A 25,764-nucleotide genomic window follows, 5' to 3' on the forward strand; every position below is an offset into this window, starting at 1 on the left:
TGGAAAATTAAAAAAAAATAATCATTACGAATACGTCTCTCGCCCAATATCAAGAACCTTACCATAAAGTTTCACAAAAATTTCAACGTCAGTTTGGAAGTAACTGCTACAAAAGCAGATGAAAAACTAAGATAAAAAGGACATCATTTCGATCGATCCAAAAAGGAAAATGGAGAAACGATTATTGTAACAATTACCGAGACATGCTAAATTGGGAGAAATGCGGAAATGTGTTTTAAAAAAAAGCTTTCTAAATATTACCGCGAAAATAAATTAACTCATTAAATACATCATAAGATGTAGTAATCCCAATTAAAAACATTTGCGATAAAAAAATAATTTATAAAAAATAAAAATCGACTTCAACAAATAAGAGTACTAAATAAAACGTTTAAAAGAAAATTGCCAAGAAAGGAATGATAGTTTAAAGAAAAATAGAGAAAGAAATCCCGGAAATATTTCTACAGATACTTCTCAACAACGAGAATGTAGACTCACAAATGAGAATACACAACAGTCTATTCTTGCGGAACGAAAGTCTAGAGAGCCATGCTCATCGTGTCAGTTTAATACACAAGTGTTTGTCAAACGAAACGCAACAGCAACGTTCTCACCGCCTCGACTTGATATACGAGGAAGGAGAGTTACCGGAAGCTGTCCTCATAAAATTTGATGACGAGAATATCGGTCTTAGAACGAGAAATGTTGACGTTTGCGTAGCGCCATTTCACCAGTTTGTATGACATTCCCCAAGCGACAAAGGTATACGGAGATGTCGAGCGCAGAATGCTACCTCTAATATTAAGCCGGGCTGTAACCGTCCACAAACTGCAGCGTGCAACTCTTGGAAGGGCACTGATAGACCTAGGCAAGAAACATTTTTCCAAGGGCCAGACTCATGTCGCTGTCAGTCGAGTAAAAACTTTAGAGGGCATCGACTTGTCTGTTTTGGAACCGAATAAGTTATTAAACAGACCACATGATGAGAAAGCTCTGACAGAAACGATAAGGTTATGTAATTATCCAATTTATAGGTTTCATTATTGCGACTAGACATTTGGACAAAGTTTACGAGTACCCGGTTAAAAAGAATGTTTATAATAACTACACAATATTATTTATTGCAAAATCATAATATTTAGCTCATTTTATACAGAATGATGTCAGTTGAAAGCTTGTTGTATGACTATTTATTTAATAATACAAAATTAGAATTTATTATTGCATAATACAAATATAAATATTTATATTATAATTTTGCAATTAGGGATACTACACTTTTTCACCATTTCATTTTATATAAATATAAAAAAACGTTTAATATTTACGTGGAGTTTAGAGGAAAGTAGCGAAGAGAAAAAAAGGAATGGTTGTGTAAGGAACAAAAATAGAAAAAAAATGCCATACATATTTCTACGGAAAGTAGACGATAATATACAAATATAGATAGTAAACGATAATAAATACAAATTTCTATTTTGAAAAGGCGTGGTTGTATGCGTGAACAGTGGTAATTCAAATATTAAATAAATGATGAAAAATTATTATTTATATTCATTACACAGAAAAATACACAATTAAAATAAAAATTTTTTTTCTTGATTTTAAAAGCACCCCTCTAATATTTTTTCAATGGTTTTCTTATGCTCGAAATCCTGTGTAAGTCCAATTTAATAACTGAAATTTGGCGCACTCCCGACATCCAATCGAGCTGAAATTTTGCACACAGCTTTGGTTCTGATGACAATATAATATAGTATATTTAATATCGTTCTAATCCAATACGGCGGGTACTGTGAAAACATATTTCTTTGTTTACACACGGATAACAAACTATATGTTTCGGTAACTAAGTGTTTCTTGTGGCAGCGAAAAGATTTTGTTACGATAACAAAATGGATTCGTTACTACAACCTATCGTTACTGTTCTTCGTGCGAGGACAATAAAGATTCTCATAGGAACAAAAAATGAGACTAAAGGATACAAAACAAATAGAAACTGCACACAACGTAAAAGACGGTTGGAGAAAGCGCGTCAAAAATACCGTGAAAAGCGAGAGAATGAAAGTGAAAAGGCAAAGCAGGCGAGAGAGTTGAATTGATGTTTTACTTTATTTTTTTACGCAGCGCTACTAGTTAGAATGAGAAAAAATATAAATCAATGCGAATGAATCGGTAGCATTTGAACGAACAAGTGCAGGCGGGAGACTAAAAAGTAAAAAATAAATAAATTTTAAAAACATTTTTAAAACAATGATTTTCTTTTAAAACGAAATTGCTCTAACAAAAATAAAATAATTTCTCAGTGATAATAAGATAATCAAAATAATTTTCTTCAAAAATGATTTTCTTTTCACAAATGTTGAAAATTTGTTTTAAAAATCTTTTTTAAATTTATTTATTTACATGTATACCGTTTCCAAAAATACTAAGAGAAGGCTCTGTAAGCTCATTAATATTTATACTGCGATTTTTTAAGTAAATTTAACAAAAACGAATTTATGAAACTGAAAAATTCATGACGTGATCGCATCGAGCCTCAAACTTCTAAATACCCAACAATTTCTGACTAACTAGAATTAGTTAGCCGGAGGTTAAACTCATTGAACGGTGAGATGGATTTAATATACAGAGAGCAGGATGAAGTCATATAAGTGTATTAAACACAGAAGATATATATATATATAGAACGTCGGACAGTGGGAAAAGAGGCAAAGAAAGTCGGTATTTTCACAACTGGTGGTGGCGTTTGTCGCTTGAGGTCAACCAACATAGCCCGGTTTGCCAACCCCCATGAGACATCCTCAACCCCCGTGTTTGAGACGTCACGCATTATCCTTACTTCTCTTCCTTTTTTTTTGTTTTTTTATTTATTTATTTTTTTTTTTTTTAACTTTTTAACGACGAGAAAAGTCTGAAAGCTCCCGACGGGAAGCAAACCAAAATGTCTCTGAATTCATTTCTTTAACGATTTTAATACAAACTCTGAAAATACGAAGGTAAACTCATTTTAAGAAAAACCATTTACATCGTGTGTGTGTGTATATATATAAAATAACAAGACATATTTTACTTAAAAATATTATCTTTATTAATCTCTTGGGTTTGGGTTAACCGATCAACTACACAAACTTAAAAATTAAATTCATTACGTTTCACTTAAAATTCTCTAAGCTTCCTCAGGTGACAATACAGATTCATACACACATACAAAATCCTCTTGCATACTAGATTGTCATCTAGAATAGACAATCTAGAATTCCGTAGATGACATTATAGTATATGCACATGTACGGGATATCGATTTAATATTAAAAGAATTAACCTATTTAACGAACATATACAATTTATAAAGGAAATTGAGATTAACAATAGTATAAACTTTTTGGATTTAACAATAACCGATTTCGAAAAGAAAATATCAACAAAACGGTATATAAAACCAACATCTTCGGCCAGACACCTAAATTCCCTATAAACACAATCAATATTACATAAAAAATTAGTCAAGAATCTTGCAGAGTAATAAAATTTACAAATCCCGAAGATAGACTAGAATATATAAAAAAAAGCAAAAGATCTATTAATAAATAATAATTATCCGGAAAATATCATAAATAAAATATTTAAAAATACAATTTATAAACATTAACAGCCAACCATCCTAATAAAAATAATAAGAATGAGAATTACCAAATGTCACAAATCTGTCAGAAAAGATTACAAAATTGCTACAAAAGGATTTCACAATAACCCATCGAAATTACAACAATCTGAATAGTATGTTTTCTAAATTAAAATCGCCGATAGAAAAAAATCAAAAGCCAACGTAGTATACAGCATTCCGTGTAAAGATTGTAACGCGGTGTACATTGAACAAAAGAAAGTATAGAAGCCCATAAATATAGAAACATACTACAGAAACATACTATAGAAACATACATGAACACTCGTTCGACTTTATAGCACCAGAACATTAGATAAAGAACAAAATACTTATAAAAGGACCACTCCAGTAACGATAAAATCAAGAAAAATACAATCGCTGTCAACAATAAAACGGACATAGCCGGATTAAGCAGCATATATGTTAATTTAATTTTTTTAAATCATATATTTATAATACAGATTTAGTTTAGGAAAATAATGTTTAACGTTTATAATTTTTGAGAAAAATATGTGTATCGTAAAGGTTTCAATATACAGGAAATAGCGATCAGGTTATATAAACAGATACATACAATTATCTAAAGATAAGATGAGTCAGGTATGAAGAGGGGGATGTATTACAAAAAGGGTGGGGATAAAATATTGTTATCTAGGATGGGTAGACCGGTCAATAAACAAATTTTTTGGCGTGTGTATGAATGCGTATTGTCACTTGAGGAAGCTTAGAGAATTCTAAGTGAAACGCAGTGGTTAACCAAAGAGATTAATAAAGACAATATTTTTAAGTAAAATATATCTGTTATTATATTTAATTCTATCCGATCAAGAGTAAAATAAACTTAAATAAATTACATTTAAGTTAATATTCTTATATATTATAACACTAATTCAAAATATGGTAACATAAAAAAAACACAAGTATAGGTTGAATAATTGTAGAAGTATTACTGACAAATAATTAGCTTAATTAACTTTTTTAAGTAATGTCAATGAAACATCGTATCGTAAAATACTCAGGTACAATTACATATTTTTGAGGATAATTCGGAGCTTATTATATGCAGTTCCTTCTCTAGTGGAGTGACAGATAGTAATGTTTTTAATCAGTAAAAATCCAATACGATGAAAAAGTGGTCTTAGAACCACGTTTCATTAAAATCGTATAATGCTTGACTACATAAATGGTATTTTCTCAGAGTAATGATAATTTTCATTGTTCGTCTAGATTTTAGGGGAAATTGAACGGTGATATTATTAATTTTTGGGCGAGTATTAATCGTATTTTAGATTGTTCGGTTAGCATGTTGATCTACAACAATATATAAAAAGGCTATAAGAAACAACTTCAGCATTTCCCATGTAATCCTGACACGGGGTGATTTATTTTCATTCTTAAAGAATATCTACGGTGTTTACGTTTTTGTTTTGTTCAGATCCGCAAGAATCTTTAAATTACTATAGACAGGAACATTTGTTTTAATCGGTAAGACATTCCGGTAGGATCTGAATATTCGGTGGTTCTTTATTGATTTCAGGCTATACGCATCTACATCCCTGATTTTATGCCTAATATAAATGTATTCTATATTCTGTGCTATCGCACTATGATGTTAGTTAGAACGGTGGCCGAGAGACGTTATCGAGGGGGCATTAAAAATTTGATTTGTCCGATCGGGCCTCCAAGGGAAAGGAAATGTTAATCCTCTATGCCATTCCAAATAAAATATGTTACACGATAAGATAAAATAAAAATAGTAAAACTAATATACTAACTACATTTAATTAGTCACAATGAGAGCACATCCTGACCGTCGCAGGATAAAACACCCGCCTTATGACAATCTCGGTCGCCACAAGGTGACCGTTCCTAGCCCTAATGGGCTTTACCGTTGATAATCTTTTAGACCCTCTAAACCTGATAACACATAACAGCCATAATTTCGGCCCCTGTCAGGATGCAACCGATACAATTGCTTCAGTAGACATTTCCATCACTGTATGAAAACAAGTTACTATCGCCTTCGTATGACTTCTTCTCACCATGACCACCTACCGTAACTTACAACCCTCAAATATAAAATTAACCCGTTCACGGAAAAACATCCTTTTCCTTCTAACACTGAAGGATTCACACAAAAACTCTTTCCATATCTAACTTCAATTACATTATGCACTCAGATTATTATTACTCGATAGTCTTTAAACACCAAAAATACTATCCTCACAGCAACAAAACAAGTGTTGATCGTAACAACAATTTTGTCTTACAATAACTTACTCAAAATCCTTTAACTTATCTCCACTACGGAGTTAAGGAAAAAGTTATAACGTTATGAGCTTTATATACTTGTCCTATTAACTATTTTTTTTAATCGCTTCCGTGGGTTTGGATCGATGAAATATAGCGTTGAAGAAAGCAACGGGAAACCACTCATCATTTTTCTGAGAATCCCGGCTCGATATACTTCCTCTTTTCGAAGGTAGTTGTGTCATTTACAAGAGTGATCAGTGACTACCACGGTTTACACAAAAAATTTCTACGCATACGAGTATATATTATGTAAATGACAGAAACATCACTGACAACACTAATTATCCCGTATCTCAACAAAAGAGAGTCCCATACACAACGAAAAATTTATATCGCGCAGTATCATCGTCTTGCTAAGTAGGCGGCAATGGAATTCCTCGTTTGTGATCAATCTGTATTATGGTTAGCTGTTGTTATTGGGCGATGAAGATTTGCAAACTGCACGAAATTTTCGTTTGCCAAAATCTACATAATCGGTCAACATTTCAGAGGCCGGTTAAGAAATTCAAGGAAATAGATTCGATTTTAAATTTTCCGGGCGTTTTTAAGCTAATCGGACTCTTGAAAACAAAATCCTGTCGAGAGAAATTGTCGATAAGAGTCCGGGGAAATCAATTTGACTTGGTTCACAAAAAATGGCCGTTCTGAGAAGCATTCAGCAGTGAATTGTCTACTTGAATACCTACAAGATTTAACTGACGCAAGTACTTCAGCCAAAAAAATATTTGCAGCGCCGAGATTTTATTAATCCGTTACTGGAAAACTAAGATGTGAACGACAGGGATTTTTCGAGGAAAATTATTATTTTTTTAATTTAAATTGTTTAATTTGGGGCATAAAGAATCTTTGCGTGATTTATTAGAAGACGCTGCACCCTAAGGAGCACATTTTTTAATTTCAAATTTAAACTAACGCATCGATCGGGCCTTAATTGTTTTTCGAAAATTAGGCCGGAAATGCAGCAACAAACATTAAAATTATGAACATTACCCTGACAAGATTATGGAATCTTTGTAACCTCGATTTAACGGTCTGAATCCGAAAGGTATATGATTCAGAGAACGCTGCAGTAGCCGTTCATATTGCGCATTAAACAACTGATTCATTGCGAAAAAGATTTGTTGCCCGTTTCTACTCACGTTAACAGACCGCCGAATCTTGGAATTTTAATCAGTCTGAATTTTACGTGAGTAAAATCTCGTGTCTATCCAAAAACCATAAACAATTCTGAGTTTGAAACAAAGATTCGATATAAATGCACGAGTGAAACTGAGCGTCAATTATGCGGAAAGAACGGCAAAAGTTTCGTGGAATTAGGAGAGTGTGCCACTAAATTTGTAGAGAATACTAACTATATTGTGTTCAACAATTAAACCCATTAACTGCACTTAGTAAAGGTTAGACAGACTCGAAAAACCTTTTTATCGATATTTCGTTTTTCCACTAATCGATAGGTTAGACTTTGCTGAATCGATTGTTATAATATACATAGTATATTTCTTAAGAATTATATTTTTAAAACATTCCATGCATGGTGCTTGTTTTTGGTTTTGTCTGCCCCAATAGTGTAACATTTTAGAATCGCGTAACTTTCGAATGTCTTCATGAATTTCCATATTTTTATGTACAATATTTTATGCTCTTTGGGTTTGTATTACGTGTTTAATTGTATTCAAATCGAGTTTAAAATCTTAAGAAAGAAATTTCTATGAAGGGAGCTATGCGGACCACTTACTTCCACAAGATCTCCACTGATGATGAACCTGCCACGGCTTGTGTCCTAGTGGTGAAGATTCGTTGTCAATATTAGAAATTTGCAGCCACTGATGATAAAACACCATATCATTATAAAAATAGCACGCTTAAAGGCTGTTTTGCAAGCAATAAAACCTATTTTCTAGGACCTATGTAACCCAGGAGGGCCAAAGAATTGCTTCTAAGCCTGCAATAAAAGTACCTGGGCGTCTGAACAGATGCCCGGCTACGGTTCCGTATTCACGCACGTTAGGCTAGTGAAAAGGCGGATCGGTCAGTAACTGAAATTAAACACGAGGCTAGAAAAAAAGAAAATTGAATGAAGATCTTATCTTGAAGAATTACCAGCATAAAATTCTGGGATTATTGACTAATTGCGTTTAAATAATACCAATAACTGATATAATGAATAATTTGGTTTTTCGCCTTTTACCGTAAATTTAGTTTTTATTTTCCCGTCTAGATAGCGCTATAACAGAATTACAGCTTTACAAGGGAAAGTATTGTAATCGGTCCAATTTGGGCACAGGCGGGTTTCGCCGGATCTTGACGTTTTGACTAAGGAACTAAAAAAATAAAAACCCGGAAGAAAATTTTTCGGATATTAATAATCGTATGTACGTGTTTGTGTTCGGTGTTGGCCTCTAAATCATCTTATATCTCCAGACTACGAATAATGCATCGATTTTGACCAACCTTGATTAAGATTACTTTTACATACGGAGCATTGATGTCATTAAATATTTAACTTAAAAGGTCAAGGGGTGAGTCTGTAGAGAAAGGTCACCCTCAGTATCTCGAGATTTCACCTAATTAACGTCATATTTTTTTAGTTAGGCGCATTTGTTAACAATTAAAAATTATATTATTTTTAACAAAAAGAATTTGCTAAATCGCACTACCACCCCAAAAATGTTCTAAATTACTACTATGTTGTGACGTCAAAGGTGAGCGATAGGATTAGATAAATTAATAATATTTAAAGTGTAAAAAAGTAACTCCGTCTAGATGGGTCTCGAACTCGATCGCCCGATTGACTCGGTACCTGGTGCATTACGCTTTGCGACTGCACCAGTCTGCCGATCGTTCAAGCGAAATTTGTTCTATGCAAGTAGTGAAATTACGTTACTTAAGTTAGAGCCAACCGTCGCCGCTAGTACCGCCACACCCGAGCAACATAAATACGGTATGCGCGCGCGTGTTAGTTACAAAGACTGAATTAAATAAACGAAAAAATTATATTTAAATAAAATTATAAATATTTTTAATTAATTCGTCTGTGTAAGCCGTGCATCAAAAACAACCCACAGTTGTCTTACAGTTGACTTTCCCGGAACGCGGCATTGGCCGCGTGAATTCCTGCAACTGTGTCAAATTTTTTGATTGACAGTTCATTCTCCTTCTGTTTTTGTATTCTTTGGTATTTTGAAAAAAAAAAATTACGTATAAATTTTTTTTCAAAATTTAAAAACCATTAAATTGTACGTTATTTCTTTCATTTAATAATTTCATACGGCTTTGTAAGTAATAATTATTTCATTCGTCTAGATTCGATGAATACTGAAAAAACCAACAAAGAGTCAGTAACTTTCCTAGCTTTGCCTTTGACAGACTTTTATTTCAAACACTCCATACGGATTTTATATTAAACGACTTAATTACGCAATACTTTCAGTTAGATTGTGAAATAGATCAAAATGTTCGGTAAAAAATAATTGGTTCCGATGTAAGCTCCTTGACAAAATGATGTTTACCACCATAACATGTTTAATAACATCTACAACTTGAATAAGACATAAAGAATCAGAAATTATATAAAAATTTTAAAAAAAATCGTTTTTGAAAGATTTATATATATATATATAAAATAAAAAGCATATTTTACTTAAAAATATTACCTTTATTAATATCTTGGGTTAACCAGTTAACTGCACAAACTTATAAATTAAATACATTACGTTTCACTTAGGATTCTCTATGCTTCCTCAGGTGACAATATACATTCATACACACATCATACAAAATTGTCTATTGACTGGTCTACCCATCCTAGATAACAATATTTTATTCCCACCTTTTTTGTAATACATTCCTACTCATACCTGACTCATTTTTAAATAATTATCTCTTTGTATAACCTGATTGCTATTTCCTGTGTATTGAAATCTTTACAATGCACATATTTTTTCTCAAAAATTACAAACATTAAACATTATTTCATAGATTTAATTTTCTAAGCGTTTAGCACCGTCGGTGTTTACAATTGTATAAATTAAAGTTCCACTTACCAACAATTTTAAAAATATATATCGGAATACTTTCAGAGTCGCTACTCCATCATCGAGGATTTCTTATAAGATCTTAATTCAAAATGCGTATGTCATATGTATAATTAAATTTACATTAAAATTGTTACGTCCATAATAGTAGGTCGTCAAGTAATAAAAAATAATTTATACGTAAATAAGAATGTAAGGTTATGTCCGTAAGATGTTTACGATTATTATGTCATGATTAATATTTATTAATAAAATAAATTTGAAGGTACAGAAGGTGTCAAAAAACGCTATTTCAAAGATTATAGAGGTAGCGTCGCCGCCTCTCTATCAAGTTGTCACAGGTGCCAGAGGGAGCACTAGCGACGCTCCTCCATGACAATTCATCAAAAACACATAATACTATGCAATTCATTAATATGTTACGTTTAATTATTCCTTTAAATAATAACATTTTAATTGTGATTTCAGGCTTATCAAACCTAGATTCTTTGGGACTGGCGTACAATCATTTAAGAGAAGTACCAGCACGTGTTTTCTCCCATTTAAAACTACTTAATTCACTCGAATTGGAAGGCAATGCTATCGCAAGGATCGACGACGAAGCGTTCGTCGGACTCGAAGGTAAATCTATAAATTAATTCGTCATAGTATGTACATTAAGAACAATGTTAAAAAACGTTTCCGATGTTTACGTAAAATTAAAAAAAAATTGGTAAAGGAGAGCATTTAACATCCCGGTTTTGCCCTTTTGAGATCGTTAATTCAAATATATCACAGGGTTATTAAAAATTAACTACTTATTTATTAAATATTTAGGGTACATTTGCGAAAAATGTCAAAATGTAAAAGATTTGGATCAGATTTCATCCCATTCACCGAATGACGATTTTATCATGAAAATTATACTATATTTAGAGTACAATAACTAAAAAAATATAAAAAAGAAAGGTTTCCGTTTTTGACCTCCTAGTGTAACATTTTTAATAACGGTTAGTTCAATCTTCTTAAACCGCTATACAAAAAAGTCAAAAATTAACGAAATTAACGATGAGGGCTACCTCTCCCCGTTTTTAACTTTATCAAAACTTTATTGCCATTTTTATGCACGTATATAGAAATTTTAATGGAAATACAGGCCAACACCAGTACGCATATTTGGTGTCTATTCATTTACAGTTTTTCAGAAACTATCTTTTTTATGCTTTATTTTACTCTAAGAACGACCACCTATAAGTTGTTACCTTACCTACTTACAACCAGTGTATACTTCTTAAGGTCCTAAAGCGTTTCGACTGTTCTTCATCTCGGAATTTTCCAAAACGTTCGACTATTTACTAAAACTAATTAACTATTCTCATTCGTTTCTGCAAAAAACATTCGATATAGTTTTCTTTCGGGTGCGCACTGAAACATATAAAGTATACTGATATAAATACTGCGGTCATATGTATAGGTGGAGAAGAGAACTTCAACTACTAACCAAAAGATCAAAGGTGAGGCGATCTTTAAGTCTGAGAAATAGAATGATATTCACTAATGTATAACATCTTAGTGAAAATTATAAACGACAGGTTAAACATCTCATAATGTGTGCTTTTCCTATCCCGCACCTGTTTTTTTATACAGAATTTCTCAAGACAACGAATAAACTTTCAGGACATGTTCTACTGGTGAAAATAACAAAATTCGGTAAGGAAAAAAGAAGTTTTTTTAGGTCTGTAGTACAATAGTTTTTTAAATGACTGATTTTTCAACAAGATTTAGCAACAAAACTTGTAGAAAATTTAATTCTGAGAAAATTAATGTAAATACAGGCAATAAAAAGTAAATAAAAGCTCTTTTTAAATCAATTTTTTATTGAAGAAAAACACACAAAAAATATAGACAGAAAATTCATATTATTCTGTATCTAACAAACAATATTCCTAATAAGGCAAAATAAAAAAATGAGATACGAAATTACAAACGGTAAAAAAATAGCAAACCTCAGTTTGTTATTTTTCCTTTATAAGGCCACCTGCGCTCGGTCGTCCAGCTGCGGTCGTGAGTGAACCGAACTAGCAGGAGACAGTCATCGGCAAAAGCCTAGGCCGTGACCCCTTCCGGAAATGTCAGTCCCAAAAATCCGTCGAATAACAGATTCAACAGCAACGGACCGAGAACGGAGCCCTGCGAGCTTCCCCTGGAGACGAACGTTTCCGCAACTATGTGCGCAACCTTAAAAAGAACCGTGCGATGAGACAAGTATTCAAGTACTACGGTCTGCAGGGCTACGGGGACATTGCGGCGTCCCAACTCATAGAGGACAGAACTCCAACACAACGAAGAAATGGTGCCTGTATGTCTGTAAAAATAGCCAAAACATATTTAGAGATGGCACTTTCCACCTCAGCAACAGCATTTAAGATGCAATCCTCGGTGCCAACACCTTTCATGAAGCCATACTGGCCTCGATTTAGAAGCGAGTTCATATGGATGTTTTCCCCCGGAGCCGTTCCATAACCAGCCTTTCAAGCAACTTGCCGATTACCGGCAAGAGGCTGATGGGTTGATAACTGTTGAACTCACTCGCATCCTTTCCTCATTTTAAGAGCACACTCACCAAAGCCACCTTCCAATAAGTCGGGAAGCAACCCCAGCTTAGGCAGCCCAACAACAGCCTACCAAGCAGCTCTCTTATGACAAGCAGCAGATGATAGAAAATATCCGGGTCAAGTTGATCAATCCCCGGTGCCTTTCTCAGTGCCATTCGAGAAACCACTCGGTCTATATCTACGGGATTCACAGCCCATACGCCAGGGAACGGTGTCTCACCCGCCCTAACCCCGATTTCTGCTTCACCCTCCGGAGCATCTGGAAACAGAGTATCCAGGAACGCCTGCTAGGTCGCCACAGATGTTAAAGTGTGGTCCCGACCACCAAACCCGCACCGAACACTGGACAGCACGTGCAATGGCTTTGGCCGGTAACATGACTAAGCGAGCTGCCAGGGACTGCGTTGCAACTCGCGCATAGTCTTGCCAAAATTTGAGTTTGGCATCCTTGATAGCATGAACGTACTCATGACGTAACATAAGGGAATTTTTTTGGTTAACCGGCATTTCTCCCGCCACCATTCCATTCGGTCGCCCTAGAGCATATGACCAAAATTCTGTTTCAAAAACGGCTACTGTGCCTCGAACAGTTTAGCGACCAATAATCTTATAGCTCCAAATGAGCTTACCTAACAGCGTGAGCGGACTAAGCAAGGTGCCATACACCACCTTCTTACGTGTCCCAACCACTCACATGTCATACACTAAAACCGGAGAGGCGCACCCCTTGTTATTATATTAAAAACAACAATTTCCTGCCATGCCTCGGTCGCTGGATGCCAGCTAGTACCTGTACACCATATTACAGCGTTTGGAGCTTTATCTGGCTGGTAGCCAGCCATTATCTCTGGATTAGCTTCCCACAGCAGCACTGTAGGAGACATTATACCCTTAAATAATCTACCGATGTCGGTTGAACAACGCACCCTCATCGAGGAACTCCCACCCATCGGACAATGCGGCTCTCGCCACACTGACTCGCCGTTTGCGAGCGGGAAATTTTCCCCTTCACCTCTAAGTTCCAGGGTGGCCCGGTCTCTGGCTCCCCAAAGAGCAGGGCAGTCAAACACCAGGTGTTCATTTGACTGAACCTCCCCGCAGTCGCGCAGCTCATCAGCTGCCAGGCGGAACCGAATCAGATATTGGTTCAAATTAACGTGGTTGATGAGCACCCGGGCACCCGTTACCCTTAAAAACGAACTCGAGGCATAACATCCCCCCCAGATCCCGTATAAACGTATACAGGGATTTTCCCTTAGTCGTGGTGTCCCATTCCAGCTACCATGCTTTCATCGCGAGGCTCTGCAGCCTCTTCCACAGGCGGGAATAGGCAACTGAACGAAATTTAGATCCGGTACATTATGACCACTGTTCCGTTACGATACTGGCCCGGCCCGAAACCTCATCCCAAATACCTCGGCGTACCGTCCTTTTTGAAATCTCCGCATGGCTGCCCGAACTTTCATCATTAAATCGAGTGGGGGAGCCTTTCCCAATTTGGTGGTAGCCTCGTAGGAGGTTGTTTTAAAAACACCAGTGCATACAATTAAGGCTCTACGCTGGGCACTCCTTAAATTTGAAGTAGTACTCTTTACATATCCAATCTATGCGCCCAAACGGATGCTGCGTAAAGGGCCATGCTTCCGAAGACACCTAGGTACACCATGCTCATTTGACGGCAAGACAACAACACATAGTCCTTCCAAACAATCCTCTTAAGTTTTTGCATCACAGAGACGGCGTCCGCCGCTACTTGCCTAATGTGGTTACTAAACAGCAGCTTCTCATCAATCAAACCACCTACTTGTAAACTCTCACTCGGCTGATTACACAGGTTTTATACTTAATGTGGGGGTTTCGACCATAAGATAATTTGTCTTTACCCTTGAGAAGCATATACTTTATCTCGTGCACATAAATTTTTAATTTTGAATGTCCATCCAGCCCTCCGCGGTTGACAAGGCCGCTTGCGCTCGAATTCTAGCTGCGGTCGTGAATTACCACGAACTAAAAGGAGGCAGTCATCGGCGAAAGCCTGACAACTTCTGAGAATGTCGGACCGTGTAGGATTTCTGATCTAGTTGCTTTGTTCAACCGACATCAGTAGTTTACTTAAGGGAAAGACTCCTACCGCACTGATGTGGGAAGTTAACCTAGAGATATATGGCTGACCACCAGCCAATTAAGGCTCCAACCGCTTTAATATGGTGGATCGGTACTCGCTGGTATTCAGCGACCTACGTGTGTCAGCGAATTGCTGACTAGCCGAAATAAATTTCAATTTATGGATGTCATATATATTTTTAGTAGTCGACAGGATGCGCCTACCCATTTTAGTAAATAAATAAGGAGTCAGCGGTTAGTACACGTAAGCCGGTGGTGTATGGAACCGCGCTTATTCCGCTCCCGCTGTTAGGTAAGCTCTAGGAACTATTTAGGGCACTGGTCGCTATACTTTTTCGAGGCTCAGTAGCCGTTTGTGGCACAGACATTCGGTCTTATGGTTCAGGGCGACTGAATGGGTGGTGGCGGGAGAAATTCTATGCAAACCAATGTCCTGAAAGTTTCTCCATTTCTTCGTGGGACAGCTGAATAAAATCTTTTTAAATACAATTTTAAAACAATATTAAAAAAAAAGACATTTTCTTTTAAACCTCCTTTTCTTGTAAACAGCAATTTACATTATCCGTTATATAAGCTGTTTTAAACAAGTTTTTTACTGTATTTTTCTCTCTACAGTAATGTAGGTAGCAATTATTTAAATTTTTTTTTTTCAAATTTTACCAATTATTTTTCATTATAATAATATTAACAAAGAATTACTACATACATTTTTTTCGCTTATAAAAATTAAAAGAAATGAACTGTTTCAAAAAATATTTTTTTAAATATTATCACGAGTCAATATTTTTACACGGCCTGCCATTTTCATTACATTATTGTCTTCCAATAAATGGAAGTTTTTCTGACTCGACCGTAACAAATATTTCAAACATATAAGAATTACAAGAAAAATACGATTCACCTCAATCATCCCAATACCTCAATACATAATACCCACAGTACTGAACGACAGAAAGTGAAAATAAACAGATAACTAAGATTTTAACGTTAAAAAAAACCATTGAAAACCCTTCAAATCGCTTCTCATCCCAAACCATCCATCCATCGACAGCGACATGTCATTCATTTGTAGTCAAGTGAAGACATATCTAAATATATACTAAAGAACAAAACACAAAATAAAAAAAAACCAAAACGGAAAAACAAACTATACATGAAATAACACTAGAAATATCTCTGATACTTCAGTGTTGCGTTCAACTGAGCAGCGAATGATATGTATTAGTATTTGATTTCTTCAAGCGACATATCGACTTAATACGAACGTACCACACTATTTATAGATGACACGTTTTACAATCGATTTGTTACTTTACACGTCACACCCGATTATGAAACTGCTGAAATAAAACGCTTAGATACAAATATTTATATCTAAGAATTATTTATAAAAAAAAAAACAATTTGAAACTAAATAATTCACTTAATATTAATAGAAAAAGAATGGTATATTTAAACAAATTATTTTCCCAATGACTTACGCAATTTTACTTCATTACTCAATTTTTTCTTAAAAAAGAAAAGAATTAAAAACATACTTTCATCATTAATTTTTAACCAAACAAGAATTTATATCCAAGTAAAAAGAATCAAAAAAAAGTTGACAACACAGTTGTAGAACACTTGTGCGTTTTTCGTTTCTGATGTGCGGTTTACACACACCACTTACTTTAAAATATTTATAATTTTATTTAAATATAATATTTTTTCGTATATTTAATCTAACTAAAGCGCGCGCGCGCGCTCATACCCTATTTAATTGGAGCGGGTATGGCGGTACTAGCGGCGACTGTCGGCACTAACTAAAGTAACATAATTTCACTACTTACATAGAACAAATTACGCTTCAACGATCGGCGGACTGATATAGCCCGGGCTTAACGTACCAGGTACCGAGTCGACCGGGCGACCGAGTTCGAGACCCAGCCAGACCGAGTTAAATTTTTACACTTTAAATATTATTCTTTTATCTATTTCTACCGTTCACCTATGACATCACAACACAGCGGACAACTAAAACAGCGTGTTTTGGGATGGATGTACAATCTTGCAAAACTTTTTTTTGGAAATATTATTATTCTTTAATCGTGCCTAAGAAAAATATGACCTTAATGAGGCGAAATCTCGAGATACTGCGTGTGACCTTGATCTACAGCCTCACTGTCTTAACCGTTTAAGTTGAAAATTTAATAGTGCACCATATATATATATATATATACACAAGTAATCTGACCAAGTTTGGTCAAAATCAGTCCAATAGTTCTGAAGATATAAGGTGATTTAGAAGACTACACCGAACACACGCACGTACATAAGAATATTAATATCCGGAAATTTTACATCCGGTTTTTTGGATTCTTAAGGGATCAAAACGTCAAGATCCAGCGAAAATCGCATAAGCCCAAATTGGACCGATTATAATACTTTCTCTTCTACAGGTATAGGGCTATCTAGACGGAAAAGCAAAAACAAATTAAATATTTCTTAACACCATTATAACAAATCTTTTTGGTACTTCTGACAACTTTTTCTCCAGTTAACTATATATCGTAAAGTAGTACATATTTCAACGATATAATTATTTTTAAATTAATAATAATGAATTTTTTAGTTTTAAATCTAATATATAATTATTTTTAGAAATGATTATTTAAAAAATTAAAAAACGCTTTTCCTATATTAATTTTGATAACCTGAATAAAAAAAATTTTTAATTATCAAAAACGATTGTTAAGTGTAATTTTTTTTTAATCTATCTGTATAAATAAAAGAGAATTTTAGTTTTGTGTGTGCCCTAATAACTTAAAAATTACTGAACCGATTTGGCTTAAAATTTCTCAGTTTATTATTATTATTATTTGTTCTGGGTGTGTTTACATATGATTTGTCACAATGACAAATTGACAATTTGTCATTTGACACAATGACAATTTGATTTTGTCACAATTACGGCCTACAAGATCGTTACAAGAACGTGAAAATGATCGGTTGGTAACACTTGATCGTACTGCATTTCAGTATAATTCTGAAATCAAATATAGCTTAATACGCACATACTGTACAGTATTAAAATGAAGCACCTGAAATATGTTGTTTGAATGGTAAAGTTAAATCGCTAGTATTGAATGCACCACCGAACCGTTATTCTCATCGGTTGCACGTATTACAACACAATCGAAACGTTTCTCAAAAAACATAAGAAAATATAACACACGCTTCCAAATGAGTTCGTTTGGCGCATCGAACATAATAAACGTCAACGATATGCCAGCATTTAAGATTCAACCAAATCTACCATAAAGCAACAGGCTCTTTGTTTATCATTTCCGAATTTGAAAATAAATTTTTGCAAATTGTTTTTCATCGGAAATTCAAACGATCGAGTAAATCAACGTTGGGAAATTAACAAAACCACAAAAAAGAAATAATTGAATAATTGCAAAACGTTTGCTTTCCCTTCTAGATAGCGCTATACCTCTAGAAGGGAAAGTATTGTAATCGCTCCAATTTGGACATGTGCAGTTTCATCGGATCTTGAAGTTTTGACCCTTAAGGAACCCAAAAAACCGGATGGAAATTTTCCTGATATTAATGTTCTTATGTACATGTGTGTGTTCGGTGTTGACCTCTAAATCACCTTATATCTCCAGAACTACTGGACCGATTTCGATCAAACTTGGTTAGATTACTTCTATATATTGGACATTAATGCCATTAAATTTTCAACTTAAAAGATCAAATTGGTGAGGCTGTACAGCATCGTCACCCTGAGTAATTCGAGATTTCGCCTGATTAACGTCGTATTTTTCTTAGACACATTTGTGAACAATTAAAAAGTAACAATATTCACAAATATTTTTTTTGCAAAATCGCACCCTACCCAAAAAATTGCTAATGTAGTCGTCTGCTATGTTGTGACGTCACAGGTGAACTGTAGAATTAAATAAATGAATAATATTTAAAGTTTAAAAAAGTAACTCGGTCTGGTTGGATCTCGAACTCAATCGCCCGGTAGACTCGGTACCTGGTGCATTAAGCCTCACGGATACACCAGTCTGCAAAATTTGTTCTACATAAGTTCTGAAATTATATTAGTTTAATTAGTACCGATCGTGGCCGCTAGTACCGCCAAACCCGGACGAATTAAGTCCGGTATGCGCGCGTGAACTTTAGTTAGAATCATTCAACTGAATAAACGAAAAAATAACATATTTAAATAAAATGATAACTATTTTAAATTAAATTGTGTATGCGTGTTTGTGTAAGCCGTGCATCAGAAACAACCCACAGTTGTAGGACATAAATTATTCGAATAATGATCCAAAAAAATCTACATTTTGTAAATTGATGCGATTAAATTTTAGATAAAATAAAAATAAACAAGGATAGTTTCGAATTTTTTAACTTTTTCTATAGTGATCATAGAAAATTCAGCATCAGTACGATGAAAGTATTCATTAATTTATAAATAAAATGTTAAAACCTTTTATTGTGAACAGAGTTCCATATTATTTAATCAAATTTTTTCGGTAAATTGTTAAACTGGATCCCAAAAATTATACGGTCTGGCAATTTTGTGACAGTTCTATAATTAATTACTAATAATACAAGTAGTGAGGGAAGTTTCTTTATTTATTTATCAAGTAAGTCAGGATAATAAAAAAACAAGATGGCCGCCAAATCGTTTGAGGCCTACTTTTTGCAATAACTCTGTTGTTTGTCGTCGGATTTTTACAAGTGTCGTTTTGTTAAAAAAAATGCTTCACGTTTATAATACAACACAATTTGATAAATCTAATAATTCCTACGACATTTAAGATTGAAAAATTGAAAAGACGGCCATTTTGAAATTTAACCAACAGTATCTTTATTTTACCCCTATTTAAAAATATTTGTTTAAAATAAAATACAAAATTTTAATGGGTTATCTCCAACCGTTCCTGAATTTTTTTTTTAAAAACATAAAATCGGACAGATAGAAAAATATTTGTTTTTGGACCTAAGTTCACTGGATATTTTTTCTTCAGTATGTTAAGTAGAATCACTTCGTAGAGTTTGGCCTCACAGTTAAGGAAAACCTACATATGTAGTAGTGGAGATTTGCCAGATGAAGCGCAAACATTAATGAACTGAACTGTGAGTCTCTATCACTGTGTGAGCTGGGATTGATTGGATTCAATCGAACGAACAATACTACAAAAATAATAGAATTAAACTTACGTTAAATATAATAATATTAAATAAATCTAAAAATGTATCTATGACAATAATGAGCTTCCCGTGGGGACTGCGTATGAGCCTAAAGTGGAGAGGTATGCCAGCACCTCGTGGGAGTATAGACCAATCATCAACGTCAACTGGTAACAAACGGGGTGCCCCTGAGGCGCTGTTCTGGGAGATGCAATGGGTGCTCTTATAATATCTCTGCAAAAAATCGTCCTATTTTCAGTATTCAAACGCGGTAGATTTAAGTAGGTTGATGACTAACTTTTGCATGCAGCAGGTACAATCTCGATCTAACAGATCACGGTTATTCGATAATGTATATATATATATAAACTGTCTGTTTGTTATCGCATCACACAAGAACCAACCAACCGACTACTTTCAAATTTGCAGGATAAATTCGTATTATCCCAGGGAAGCCATCTACCCGAGGCCTTAGCTCTCTTGAATGGTAAAATATTAAAAATATTCATTATTTCTTCACCCTCAAGGAGGGTGAAGTTTTGAATTAAACATATTCATTAAGGAAAAATAGATTAATCATTTTAATTCATTATTATATTTGCCACCATGGCAAAGAAAAAAGTTATACGTTTTTCGTCGTCGGTGCGTGCAGTTTATTTACCAGAGTTACCATTTATTCTATATTTTTTAATTTACTTTCTTTTTCAGGTTTCCATGAAGCCTAAATACTAAAATTATCATTCATCAGTATTATTCTCACAATCATGAGGATAATGTAGTGCGGGAATCTAGGGGATGGAACCCTCTGGGTAGATCGGAATGGCGACCGAACAAGCTCTGCAGGTGTCCAGGGCGTCGGTCCCCCTGCCAAATTGGGAATGGTGAACGAAGAGAGCTCTAAGACCATGGGATAGGCCCATGGGAGGTTCCGAGGAACTCCTGAGTACGCTCCGGGATTCGCCTGAGCTTATGTGAGACCCTACAGTCCTGATTCCGGCTAGATGGGCCAACTAGAACAAATGCATACATGTCCCACGCAGAGGTATACGCTTTTGATTTAGTATCACACACCCATTCCCCCACCGATTCTATTGAAACATTCCAGACTTTTAACGAAGGTTCTAAAAATGTTTTATGAATATGTAAACATTCTAGGATTTATAGAAACAAAATGGTGTATTCCACATAAACCACATTTTTTATTCTATACAAAATAATTAAAAACACATGATGCATCATTAAACATCTTTAAAAATTGAATAAAACGAGGTAATAAATTAGTCATAACCATGAAAAACCTACACTAATAAACATAACTTTTGTTTTCTAACACGCGATACATTATTTTAATTTGTTTTTTGATGCTGAAAACGAATATGAACTCACTTTTTCTATCACCCACCATTTTTGTAAAAGTTTTACTTTTAATTGAAGGTTTTTTCTTTTTTCAATGTATAGTTAGCATTTTAAGCTCATATAATGCATTTTGTTAGCTAATTTTTTATTGCTTAACTTTGTTAACATAATTTGTAAGCTATAAATAAACAATACTAGAAAAAGAATTAAATCGTATCATAGTCATATATTATGACATCATATCTAATACTGAAGAGTGAGCCTTCATGGACAAGAAGTGACGTGAATTATTCATGACTGTGCAGGTCAAAATATGTAGCTGAAAACACAGCTGTGTTATTTGTATTAAGCACTGGATTTAGCAATGAAATAATTTTGGTCAGTCTTATCGCTGTCTTAAATTTGTTAACAGTACAGTCTCGTAATGCCTCGAAATTGTGTAAATGATGCGGATGCCTTTTGTTATGTATGTAATTAAGTTTACCGTAAAATTAAATAGAAAAAACATTACACCTTCAATTAAAAAAGCTTATCACATCATTTGTACAGTGTATAATTGGTGATCAGGATAAGACGTGAGCTCATCATATACTGTGCACGAATTGTTCTGTATATTTAATAGGATGGCTAAAAAGTTCACGGAAGGCTTTGCCATTTGGTGTACCTATGGTTTGGCGTGAACCAAAGAATCATGTAACCGATTGTTACTTTTATTTAACAAGTGTGTTAAAATATCCTTCATTGCAATCTGCAATCGGGCCTGTACGTCAGAGTGAAATTATTCCAATTCCTGAGACACCTGTGAATGTATGTTTCGAAAGCAGCGATGAAGAATCAGGCAGTACTGAAGAAGAAAACAATAATTTTGATCTTGAATTATCTTCCGCATCTCATATCACAAGGTGAATTAAATGACTTGGTTAAGGATTTAAATTTATCAAAATATCAAGCTGAACTGTTAGCATCAAGGCTGAAGGTTAGAATTTACTTCAAAAAATACAAAAATTTCGGGCTTTCGAAGCCGACAAAAACAACTTTCTCAGTACTTTATCGATGAAAATAATTTGGTTTATTACACAAATATTGATGACCTTATGTTGCACTTAGGACAAGTTCATAAATCTGAGTAGATTCGTCCAAGTATAGTTTAAACGCGGTTCTATTACACAACGGTAACAAATATCCTTCGATACCGATCGCTTATGGTATTAATTTGAAAAAAAACATACGATGTGATGAAAGACGTTCTTGAAAAAATAAATTCTACAAAACATAGCCGGAACATATGTGGTTATTTGAAAGTTAAAGCTATTTTGTTAGGTATGCAGTTAGACTACACTAAGTACATGCGTTTTCTTTGCGAACGGGAGAGTCGAGCTAGGGATAAGCATTATGTTACCAAAGAGTGGAAGAAACGAGACAACTTAACTCCGAACGGGAATAATATTATTCACGAGCCCTTAGTTGAACCCAAAAAAATATGTTTACCCGCTCTCCATATAAAGCTATAACTAATGAACAATTTTGTAAAAGCAATTAAGAAGGATAGTTCCGGATTTTTGTACATCGGGCAGAGATTTCCGAATGTAAGCGAAGGAAAAATTTAAAAAAGAATATTTGTTGGTCTTCAAATAAGAGAGTCTGTCAAAGATGATATATTTAACTCGAAGTTAAATTATGTAGAAAGTTCAGCTTGGGCATCATTTAAAAACGTTCGCAAAAGTTTTCTCGGCAAACAAAAATCCGATATTCCACGATATTGTTAATCAACCTTTTACTTCATACAGAGTTGTGGGATGTAATATATCATTGAAAATACATTTCCTCCACTCGCATCTGGATTTTTTCCCGGAAAACCTCCGAGATGTAAGTGACGAACAAGGTGAACGTTTCCACCGTGACATTTTGGTGATGGAAAGGCGCTATAAAGGGAAATTGAATACTAACATGCTAGCCGATTACCGTTAGATATTAATTCGGGATGTGCCTGAGGCTATTTTAAAAGAAAAGCATCAGCGAAATCATTCTAACACAGGTATGGCCATGGAAAATTATAACTTTTACAGATTTTAACCATATATTCCCTTAATTTTTTTTGAAGTGTAATGTATTTAAAACTAAGGGTGATACAAAAATTGTATTTAAAGATCTGTAATGTACGCAAAAAACAATTCAAGAATTGATATCACACATAGATACATACATTTTTTTGTATCAGGGTAATTAATATTTTCCTACCTGTTACGTACTATAAAGACGGAAAAGATGAATAGAAAAAAAATATTCGTTGTTGCGGATAATCGAGGTTTTTACGTTGTGCTAATGTGTTGGTGAGGGGTGAGTGAAGTGTTGTTAGTAGGGGAAGTAGTGTTAGGCTAATTTAGATTGATGAATAGCTCCTCCTGTCTGAATTACTTGAGTTAGGCATATAACGCCTGTCTTGTTTATTCCTTCACTAACTCGCATCATCATTATTTATTATTATTACTACTATAATATGGCATTTCAAAATTAAGTAAGTTAAGTGTTATCTGATGTTAAGAATAATTTGTTTTGAAAGGTTATTTATTGTAGTCTTGTTGATTTGTTTCCGCTATCAAAACGTTATATTCATATTATTGTATATTATTATTTAACAAATAGAAAAATTTTTAATTTATTATTAACGTAATCACTCTGAAAAGAATTGGCGGGTAAAAATCACAAATTGTTGTATTCCGTCCATACAGACATTACACCTCAACCGCTTTAACACAACTAATTATAGTAGGTATTTCTTCATTGTAATAGTGATATTTTTAATATTATTGAAAAAAAACTATTTCATACTTAAACAGACTAAACTATTTAATAATTAAATTCACCAAGATGTGAATTTAATAATAAATTAGAGAACCTTTTCTGTATAGTCTTAAAAGGTCAATTAGGAAGGCCGGTCGCGAACTAGCAATGCCGGTGATAACGGTGTGGGATGTTTTAAAAAGACCCTTACATATGTACGTATTTATACCGTTTACTGTTACAGAAGTTTATAGTTATAGGCTTTGAAGCCTACCGACTACGCTGTGTGTGCGGACTTCGCGATCGAAATGTTGCAGCACGAAGACACCTATCTTGACTTTCTTCATCGTGTTGTGTTTAGTGATAAATCGACATTTCATCCTAATGAAATGATAATATCCGTATCGTGAACATTTTATTACCTCGCGTTATAAAAATCCCATCGACTCTTACAATGCGAAAGAGACCCCCCAAAATTAAACTTTTTCCTTGAGGTATCCCGACTGCCCGTTCTTTTTCGCTGATGCAAGCGTAACCGGAGTTGTTTATTAGGTTATGCTGCGTATACGGCTCTTTCCTCAACCTGAAGATGAACAATAAAATTTTATTTGGCAGCAAGTCGGTGCGCCTTCTCGCTGACTTTAACTCTGTACGGATCGGTTAAATGATGGTTTCTCCGACCAGTCGATGGCACAGCTTCTTTGCGGTGGGCTCCAAGATTGCCCGATCTGATTCTTTGTGGTTTTATAAAGGTTTCTGTATACGTTTCGCTACCTACTCATCTACTGATTTAAGGCACAGGATTGAAGTGACTTACTTCCATTACTCCAGACATGCCGGTTAAAGTACGAGATGAACTTTCCTATGAGTTTGATGTTCGCAATGGAACCTTGTAGTGAAAAGAGTACTGTTTGTTTGGCAAGTAGTGGCGTATGAGCTGCGCGAACTCTTAGTTGACTCTATCCAGTAACAGAGAAAGTTTCGGTCAGCAGACAGGAATTAGTCTAGGCGTTATTTGTTTTTAGTTCGACTTTTTTTATATGATCGCTAAATTTTGCTTTAATGCCTCCGGAATAACACCGCAAATGATTATTTCGTTATATGCTAGTTGAAAAAGATCTGTTTAAATATTTATTAAACAAAAGGTAAAAAAATAACAAAAATATCCATTTTTCTCCTATTTTCCTAGATGACTGATAACTGTCCATTTTAGATAAAAGATGGTAACAGAGAGAGAGGGAGGGGGAGAGAGAGAGAGAGAGATAAAAGTTGTATTATTGAATTTTACCAACAATATCATCGGTTGCAAATCGAAAAATACGTTATTATTGATGCAAAAATAACAATAACTATAAAAAAGGAAAGAAAAACAGGATTTTTGGGGATTTTTTTCGAATACTTATACACAGGAACTTCAGATTTTGCTTCAAAGAACTTTTTGATATGATAAAGCAACACCCAAATTTCAACAAAATCGGTCTGAAGATCCATATTTTAAAAAAAAATCGACTTTTCAAATTGTGTAGAGCCCGAAATAAAATCTCTGGAAAATTGAAAATATATTCGCATATAAAAGAGCACTCGAACTTTCAAATGGAGTTTGAAACCTAAATCGGTTAATTAGAAGAGCATAGGGAATTTTGCAAACGTACTTGCAACATTTCTTGCTTTTAAACAAATTTAATATCTTCACGAATTTTTATTT

At 34.4% G+C, this 25,764-nt stretch overlaps 1 protein-coding gene across 1 annotated transcript in view; it reads left to right on the forward strand.

The window, feature by feature from the left end:
* Positions 1–25,764, forward strand: part of LOC142324184 (uncharacterized) — a 315,884-nt gene that overhangs the window by 232,909 nt on the left and 57,211 nt on the right. Inside the window, exon 5 of the mRNA XM_075364931.1 lies at positions 10,483–10,635. Within this exon, the coding sequence (XP_075221046.1) occupies positions 10,483–10,635 (153 nt within the window). The remainder of the gene's footprint in view (positions 1–10,482; positions 10,636–25,764) is intronic.

The sequence above is a fragment of the Lycorma delicatula genome, chromosome 4, assembly GCF_047948215.1.
Source record: "Lycorma delicatula isolate Av1 chromosome 4, ASM4794821v1, whole genome shotgun sequence".
NCBI lineage: Eukaryota > Metazoa > Arthropoda > Insecta > Hemiptera > Fulgoridae > Lycorma > Lycorma delicatula.